This window comes from Anomaloglossus baeobatrachus, chromosome 11, assembly GCF_048569485.1.
Source record: "Anomaloglossus baeobatrachus isolate aAnoBae1 chromosome 11, aAnoBae1.hap1, whole genome shotgun sequence".
Lineage (NCBI taxonomy): Eukaryota > Metazoa > Chordata > Amphibia > Anura > Aromobatidae > Anomaloglossus > Anomaloglossus baeobatrachus.
Genome location: NC_134363.1, coordinates 180,357,258 through 180,366,976, shown reverse-complemented (window position 1 = coordinate 180,366,976; position 9,719 = coordinate 180,357,258). Strand labels below are relative to the sequence as shown.

At 42.5% G+C, this 9,719-nt stretch overlaps 1 protein-coding gene across 1 annotated transcript; it reads right to left on the bottom strand.

Moving 5' to 3' along the window:
- Nucleotides 1-923: 923 nt before the first annotated feature.
- On the bottom strand, nucleotides 924-9,416 carry LOC142256204 (indolethylamine N-methyltransferase-like). The gene is made up of 3 exons (XM_075327773.1): nucleotides 9,184-9,416; nucleotides 7,121-7,328; nucleotides 924-1,486 (listed from the first exon to the last, which is right to left on the bottom strand). Exons 1-3 carry the CDS (start codon nucleotides 9,332-9,334, stop codon nucleotides 1,063-1,065), a joined length of 783 nt encoding a protein of 260 aa, XP_075183888.1. The 5' UTR covers nucleotides 9,335-9,416; the 3' UTR covers nucleotides 924-1,062.
- Nucleotides 9,417-9,719: the final 303 nt, after the last annotated feature.

Below are 9,719 nucleotides of genomic sequence, written 5' to 3'. Positions count from 1 at the left end.
TTAGTAAAGAATTACAATAATCCAGGCGAGAATGAATGAGAGCGACAGTAAGAGTTTTTGCAGAGTCAACGGTAAGAAAAGGTCGAATTCTTGAGATGTTTTTGAGGTGGAGGTGACAAGAACGAGCGAGTGAACGAATGTGGGGAGTGAAGGAAAGATCAGAGTCGAATATAACCCCAAGACAGCGGGCGTGCTGCTGGGGTGTAATGGTAGAGCCACAAGCAGAAATGGTAATATTGGGTTTCGGAAGGTTGGGGGAGGGAGGAAACAGGAGAAGTTCAGTTTTTGACAGGTTCAGTTTTAGATAGAGGGAGAACATGATGTTGGAGACAGCGGACAGACAATGGGTAGTATTTTGTAATAATGCAGGGGTGATGTCAGGAGAAGATGGGTACAGTTGGGTGTCATCAGCATAGAGATGGGACTGGAAAACAAATCTGCTGATTGTTTGTCCAATAGGGGCTGTGTATAGAGAGAAAAGGAGGGGGCCTAGGACTGAACCCCGAGGAACCCCGACCGTAAGGGGAAGAGGAGAGGAAGAGGAGCCGGCAAAGGATACAGTGAAGGAGCGGTCAGAGAGGTAAGAGGAGAACCAGGAAAGAACGGTGTCTTGAGCCCGATAGAGCGGAGCATAGTTTTATTGACGTTATGGCATCGTAGTGATTTCCTGTTGGAGGTTACTAGTGTTCTCTATTTATATAGGATGCTGTCTAATGGGTAGCAACATGTGGTTATTGTGGTTCAGGGAATAATTAGTAAAGTGAAATAATTATGCAAACCATTATATTGACCTAAAAAAAATGAGTTTAAAACTAGGCATTTTCTTTATTGTAGCAGTATAATTTGCAGATTTCAAAAGCTTAGCTCTAATAAAATATATCTCCGGAATCTTTTGGAAAATACTCTTTCGACACTAGACACTATTGAAGCAAAGAAGATTTATTCTTTATAAAAATCCAAAAATAAAAATAACATTGCCGAAGCCCTGACTTTGTTATAATATTACATTTTAAATCTTTTTATAGCAACTTTAGCTCTTAATATCTACGTTTCTACCTAGACCTACTTCTCTTTGTGAGCTACAATATAAAAGAGAACTTTACAGTCACATAGGTCATCAACTATTATTCTCTCTTTTCTTTTGTAGCAGTCAATGATAAAACCTTGCTCAGCCAGAGCTTTCCTTACAAAGTTCTCATCATATGTGAGAATATGGAACTTGTGTTTCCCAACTGTGTAATATGTTGCATCTAAACTCCCAATTAATATAATGTGTCCTCCTGGTTTTAACAACTTTGAGAACTTCCTGAGATGTCTCCTGTAATCATCTTGGTCTTTGCTGATAGCATCTAGGAGCCAAAAACTAATGACACAATCTGCTGGTGGTAAGACGATCGGATCCATCATATTTTCTTTCTCCAGGTCACATTTCACAACATGGTAAAGAGCAGATCTTACGTTTTGTTCTTTATTCTCTAACTGGTCACTAGAAGAAATGAAAAAAGTTGAAGAAGAATTTTTTTATACTGTGAACATTAATAAGGACACATGAAAACTCAATAGTTAGCTCAAAGTTACCGGCTTCTAGAACTGATGAAAAGTCCTAAATTTTTACCAAGACTCTTATACGAAAGACCTTCATACACATTAGAGAAAATGTAGGTGAACTGGGACCAGACAGGTATTTCACTGTATGAAGGTCTCCTGACTTCTTCCCCTAAAAGATAAGGCCAGGATAAAGAAGAAACGAAAATGCTGATTTCCCAAAGTCACCGACTATGATTGCTTCAATAGATGCCTGGAAATCTCTATTCAAGTCATTAAAATCTATCCCTACTGGTTTCAAAAAGGATATTCCTATTGAAGTCTTGAAAATATTCACATCTTCTTATGTTTAAGTCTTTGAGTTTGTGTTTGTGGACTAGTTTGGGTTTGTTGGACTACGTTATGTAACGCCTGCCTGGATCCACAGTCTCAGATGGGCTGTAACGGGGAGGCTAGAGGGAAGCCACTCACCAAGCAGGACCCCCAGAACCCTGAAGCCCTTTAATCCCCATACAGGGATTTGGAATTACACAGGGCCCGGGTGATCACTACCTGTGGAAGGTTGCAGTCCGATGGGAGTAGTAGTCAGGCAGGGTCAAACCAGGAATTGCGGAACAGGGACAGAATCGGCAGGCAATGACATAGTCAGCAAACGTAGCAGAGGTCAAATCCGGATCGGGCAGCGAGGTACAAAAACAGTAGGCAGGAGGGTAGTCAGGAAACACGCAGAAGTCAGGACACAGGAATAACCAAACAGAATAGGACGTAACAGGAACCAGGAAAATCAGAACTATCTCTGGCAGTGGTCATGTGACAGGAGGGCGAATAAAAAGGGTGTGGTGTCTTCCCATTGGCTGTAGCTGAACGCTGGCAACTTCAGCTGGAAGACACACGCCACCCACAGTCAGCCAGCGATACTGCAGATCCCAAGATAACCCAGACCGGTGCTGCTGGTATCGACTCCTCTCCCATCACCAGCACCATCCACGGCAGGAACACGGCGTCACCTGGCGATCAGAGCAGAAGTCGCTGGAGCAGACTCCGGCGGTGACGTAACACGTTGCATCTCCATAACTTTTTCATTTTGTTTTTAAATGAATTGGTCAACGAGGGCTAGAGTCAGTTGTTGTTTTTAAAATATTGTTTTTGTATGTTTTTTTTCTCTTTACACTTATTGGTTTAGTAATGGGGGTGTCTGATAGATGCCTCTCCATTACTAACACCAGGGCTTGATGCCAGCTGACCAGCTGACACTACACAGCCGACATCAGCCACACAAGTGTTATCCTAATTGCCACTGCAGCAGGGCAATTGGGAATAGCCTGGCAAAGTGCCAGAATTGGTGCATCTAATGAGGCTGCTATTTTTTGGCTGGGAAGGACCCAATAACTATGGACCTTCCCAGCCTGATAATACCAGCCTACTTTACATTGGGTGGTTATAAAAAATAGGGGGAACCTGATGTCTACTTTTTTAATTATTTAAATAAATAGTTGTAAAAATGGTGTGGGATCCCCTCTACTTTTGATAGCCAGCCAAGATAAAGATGACACCTGAGGTTTGCAGCTATTTGCTTTACCTATGTTGGATATGAAGAATAGGTGGGAGTCTACATCAATTTTTTTATTTATTTATTAGTTTTCATTTATTATATATTATTTCATTTTCATTCATTTATTTGGTTATTTATTTATTTGGCTGTACAAGCTATGTAGCTACAGTGTCATGTAAAGTTTGGGCACCCCTGGTCAAAATTACTATTGTTGTTAACAATTGAGCTAATTGAAGATGAAATGATCTCTAAAAGGCATGAAGGTAAAGATGACACATTTCCTTTGTATTTTAGGCAAAAAATTAAATGATTTTCATCTTTTCATTTTATAATTAACAAAAAAAAAGAAATAGTTGATGCAAATGTTTGGGCACCCAGCAAGTTAGTACCTAGTAGCACCCCCTTTGCAAAGTATCACAGCTTGTAAATGCTTTTTGTAGTCAGCCTAAAAGTCTTTCAATTTTTGTTTGAGGTATTTTCAATAAGTTTTCCTTGTAGACGTCTTCCAGTTCTGTGAGATTCCTTGCTCATTTTCCAGTTCTGTGAGATTCCTGATTCATCTTGCATGGACTACTCTTCCTTGGAGACATCTCCCACTTTTGTGAGACTCCTGGCTTGTCTTGCATGCACTACTCTTCTTTTGAGACATCCCCCAATTCTGTGAGATTCCTGGCTTGTCTTGCATGCACTGCTCTTTCTTGGAGACATCTTCTAGTTCTGTGAGATTTCTGGCTTGCCTTGCACGCACTGCTCTTCTTTGGAGACATCTCCCAGTTCTGTGAGATTACTGGCTTTTCTTGCATGCCCTGCTCTTCCTTGGAGATGTCTCTCAATTCTATGAGATTCCTGGCTTGTCTTGCATACACTGCTCTTCCTTGGAGACATCTCCCAGTTTTGTGAGCTTTCTGGCTTGTCCTGCATGCCCTGCTCTTTCTTGGAGACATCTTCTAGTTCTGTGAGATTTCTTGCTTGACTTGCATGCACTGCTCTTCCTTGGAGATGTCTCCCAGTTCTGTGAGATTCCTGGCTTGTCTTGCATACACTGCTCTGCCTTGGAGACATTTCCCAGTTCTGTGAGATTCCTGGCTTGTGTTGCATGCACTGCTCTTCCTTGGAGATATCTTCCAGTTCTGAGAGCTTTCTGGCTTGTATTTTGTGCACTGCTTTTCCTTGGAGACATCTACCAGTTCTGCAAGATTTTTGGCTTGTCTTGTATGCACTGCTCTTCCTTGGAGACATCTCCCAGTACTGTGAGATTCCTGGCTTGTCTTGCATGCACTGCTCTTCTTTGGAGACATCTTCTAGTTCTGTGAGATTTCTGGCTTGTATTGTGTGCACTGCTCTTCCTTGGAGACGTCTCCCAGTTCTGTGAGATTCCTGACTTGTCTTCCAGTTCTGTGAGATTGCTGGTTCGTCTTGCATGCTCTGCTATTTTGAGGTCTAGCCACTGATTTTCAATGATGTTCAGATCAGGGGACTGTGAGAGTCATTGTAAAACGTTCAGCTGGACTGTGTTTTCTTTGCAGATTTTCTCTATGGCCTTGCTAAATATGGAAAATCTGCAGGTAAAAAATGACGTCAGCGGTGGCCCTGTGCAACGGACGCAATCATGCAGAGGTCTATGTGCTTACTATGAAGCGTTTGGTTCATGGTGCCACCGCTGCGGTCATTGCTTTACTGCAGTTGAATGCTTTGTGGCACCACAAACCACTCAGCTGCAGTAAAGTGATGATGATAGATGGCAGCGTCGGCTCTGTGCACTGGACGAGATCATTGAGGTGTCTATGTGCCTGCGGTCTGCAAGAAGCAGGTAAGAGGACACAGCGGGAATGAAGGACAGGAGTGAATACGTTTTTTTGTGTGTATGTGAACAACGGCATAATAGAGGACAAGAAGGGGACCGTAATGAGGACATTACTAAATGATGGGCACATTACTACAGGGCACAAGGATGGGCACATTACTACAGGGCACAAGGATGGGCACATTACTACAGGATGGGCCACATTACTACAAGGCACAAGGATGGGCACATTACTACAGGATGGGGCACATTACTTCAGGGCACAAGGATGGGCACATTACTACAAGGGGGGACAAGAATGGGAACATTACATTTTATTGGTATTTAATTTTATTTTTGAAATTTACCAGTAGCTGCTGCATTTCCCACCCTCGGCTTATACTTGAATCAATCTTTTCCCAGTTTTTCAGGGGTCTCAGCTTATACTCAGGTCGGCTTATCCTTGAGTATATATTGTAATTAAAATATCACCTCCAGAAATTCTGAAACATCAAAAACTCAACAAAAGCTAATGGTGGAAATGTGGCCTCACTGTCATTTCAGCATACTATGTAACCAAAGTCTGCATGTACAGGTCTCCATGAGGGACTACCCAATATAGTTTAAAACAATGTTCTAAGTGTAAAATCAACAACAACAATACCAAAAATGACAAATACCAGTAATAAAAAAGTAATTCAATTGCAACAGGAATATACTGTACTTTCACAAATTGTGTCAGAATTCCTTTGTTTTGTTTATCAAAGCTCCTATAAAATAAAATAAAAAGTGATCTAAAAGTTGAATGTATCCCAAAACAGTATCAGTCAAGACAGTGAGTTATGCAAAAACACGCCCCTGTAAAACTCTGTAAATGTAAACTGTGGTTCTCAGAATAGTTAAAAAAAATGTTCTTTTTTATTACAGAGTAATTCCAGATTTACTGTTTTTTGTTCATGTTCATCCCCACTAGCAAAAAAAAAATAAAACCAATGAAATATAAAGTGATTCAAAGAATCATGTGCTTTAAAATCAGAGGAATTGAAACTATAGCTTTTCCAGCAAAAAAACACAAGGCGCTTTGTATTAAGGCTAGTTTCACACTTGCGTTGGACGGCTTCCGTAGCATTGCGTTGTGTGACGGATGCAACGGATGCATTGCATATAGTGGCACAACGGATGCTACGGATCATACAAAACAACGGAAATCTTTTTTTTTTTAATTTATTTTTTTTTCTTCTTTACAGTTTTACCGGCAGCCGACTATTGTGAATGATCAGCTGATCACTCTCAATAGCCGGCGGCCGGTCACTCAGCTGAGTGCTATCACATGCCGGCGGCCGGTCACTCAGCTGAGTGCTATCACATGCTGGCGGCCGGGCATGCCGGCGGGCGGGTGCTCAGCTGATCGCTCTCAATAGCCGGCGGCCGGTCACTCAGCTGAGTGCTATCACATGCCGGCCGCCGGTCACTCAGCTGAGTGCTATCACATGCCGGCGGGTGGGTGCTCAGCTGATCGCTCTCAATAGCCGGCGGCCAGTCGCTCAGCTGAGCGCTCTCACATGCCGGCGGCCGGGCATGCTGGCGGGCGGGCGCTCAGCTGATCGCTCTCAATAGCCGGCGGCCGGTTGCTCAGCTAAGCGCTCTCACATGCCGGCGGCCGGGCATGCCGGCGGGCGGGCGTTCAGCTGAGCGGTCTCACATGCTGGCGGGCGGGCGCTCAGCTGAACGTTCGGCCACCGAGAGACAAAATAAAGTTTGTGATTTAATAAAAAAAAAAAAAGAAAAAGAGCATGTGCAGTGAAATCCAACGGATTGCGCTGCTCAAAAAACCGTTACATGCTGCGTTCCTTCCGCCCAACGCAGCGTCAAAATAACGACGCTGCGTTGTCCAGCGGATGCAACGCTGACACTTGCGTTACAGTGCGTTGTTCATACATGTCTATGGAGAATAGCGCAGTGCGTTAACGGACAATGCTATTCTCCATAGTGACGGACTCCGCTGAACGCAAGTGTGAAAGTAGCCTAAAAAATTATGTGAATCAGAAAAAATGACCTTTAAAAATTCATTTTTATGCCAAATTAGCCAAACTTAAAAAAGACTTAGGGTATATAAATTTGTTATTGTTTTAATAGTATTGGATGTCAGTATAGAGATTATAAATTGTGTCCTAAATGATGAGGGGTGTCTAATAAAAAGAAATCATCTAGAATTTCTGTTTTTTGAATGAATACTTCACCTCTTTATGTCTATGTAGGCATGAAGTTTTGCAGCATGTCCCCAGTCAAACGCTCCTGTACGTTCATCCACCCATCTCTTCAGCTCCATGATGCATCTGTCACTGACTTTCATCACTACGATGTGCTTGAAATACTCACAGGCTGCAAATAAATGATGAACCAGTGGACCAACACTGAGGTCAATCAAGACGTCTCCTTTAATATGACCTGCAGAAAAATATCCAAATATTAAAACAACTCTGAGATTAAAAGGGATGTCTGTGACTCAAATATTGATCATCTATCGTTTCCGACACCCGACATCGCCCTGATATGCTCTAGCCATGGCTGGATGTGAGTAATATGCAGAGTGGAATAGGCTATGCTGAAAAAACATGGACCACGCTTCCAAAACTCATAGTTAGTCTAGTCCAACTAGGTAGAAATTTACAAAACTGAAAACAAGGTCCTAAGTTAAAATTCTAGTCCAGCTGGATGAAGTCACTGCCACATCACGGTGAACCTCTTAGCGGATCTTAAACCTTAAAGGTTTTTAGCCAGCACCGAAATGTTACCACATCAACAGGTGAAGCAAACCGGATGCCCTCGACACCCATGCTGCAGAGCAAAGTCCCCATGGATTCAGTTCACACCCCCCCATGAGCACAACACCACCGCAACAATGGACCCCTCACAATACCAACCCCTAATGAAAAAGCTAAAGGTCTTAGACTGAAAGATGAGCGCAAAATAGGTGACTAGAAGATGAAGACAACCAGCAGTGAGAGCAGAATAGCATGGGCTGAAGAGATACGAGTGTTAGTGATGGGTGAATAGTAATTATTTGTGTTGGGATAATGCTTACCGAATACCGAGTACTATTCCAGAATTCGTCAGGACAAGAAAAATGCTGGGTTCCCCTTTGACTTGCATTTGCTTCATTATTTGGCACAAATACTGGAATAGTATTTTGTGATTCGTTACGAATAGTGATGAGCGATCCCGACCTATAAATATAGGGGATCGTACCGATCACATAGTGATCGTTTACACGATCCCGAGCTTTCCTGGGAAGCTCGTGTTACAAATCAGGTACAGATCGGGTCCAGGGGCTGTAAAAAAAAATCCAAATTATTAAAAAACATTATGATCATACTTACAGGTCCAGCGATGCGTCCTGCAGATTCTGTCTCCCGGCCTCTTCTTCCTCGTCCGATCATTGCTGGGCCGCCGGCAACCAGCACTGACTTACAGACAACATGTGTCCGAATTTCCAAGCAATACATTTTGTACAGTATTTATTTTCTAAAAATAATAGTGATGTGACACTCGCAGTGACAGTCAAAGTTCAGTTAAAAGGACCTTTGATGATGTCATAGTCATGTGACCAGTCTGTAAGCCAATGTCTGCACAACATTCACAGCAGACTGGTCACATGGCTATGATGTCATTGCAGGTCCTGTAAGTCAGTGCTGGTTACCAGCGGCACAGCAATGATCGGACACAGAAGCTGCCGGGAGACAGAGTCCGCAGGACGCATCGCGAGACCTGCAAGTATAATGACAATGTTTATTATTCACTACAGTATATTATTTATTTTCAGCCCCCTCGCCCCATCCCATAACTGTAAAGCCCGAGATCGGTGATCAGACGCAAGATCGTGCTGTATCGATCCCGATCTCGATCTTTACAAAACAATCGGGTGAGGCTCCCGATCCCGACCATTGGGGGGATCGCCCATCACTAGTTACGAATAATGCGAGCACAAATAGTTACTATTCGCCCATTACTAGTGAGTATATGAGTATATTTTATTTTTTAACCCCCTCCCTTTCCTCAGAACCAAGCTAAAAAACAGCTGGCTACTCCCATTATACTGAATTCGTGCAGCTAGAATCTCCCAATATGTGATTTGTTTAGAATCAATTTTCTCATCTGTTATTTACATTTATTTAAAAACAAGTAAAAGTTTTTTCCCCTTTCCTTTCAGGAGTCGTAGGGTAGTGGAGATCCTCATAAGGGAGGGCAAAATAGGATCTAATAATTCTTCAATAATAAAAGTATATAAAAATGCAATTCTTACCCTCCGAGAAAGTTTTTGCAAAACATTCAATGGGAAATAACGTGATATCATCTCTGAAGACCAAAGCAGATTTATCCGAAAAATAATGCTCCAACCATTGTCTGGAGTCAAAGCCTTCATCATGATAGAGCTTATGGGTGCAGGGGTCCATCGTCTCACCCTGTATGGCAGCCGGAGGGACGACCTCTACACGGTCTTTATATAAGGAGGAATCAGTATATGAATATTACTAACGACATTATAAGAACTTGTGTTCACGAGGCAGTCATGGGAAAGTAGATCTTCATAAATCACATGACATTTAAATGATCTTTATATAAGCTAATTTTTTTTATTGTAAAATGAACATTAGGAAAAAAACAAAAACTTTTTCGTAACATTACAGTTAGCATGCATGCTATGCAGGGCCGGGGACCTGGGCTCAAATCCCACGAAGACGACATTTGCTTGGAGTTTCTCAGTTCACCTAGTAGATACTGCAAGAAACAAGTTGTCCTATCACGTAATGCACCGATGTAAGAGCTCGTATTTTGCAC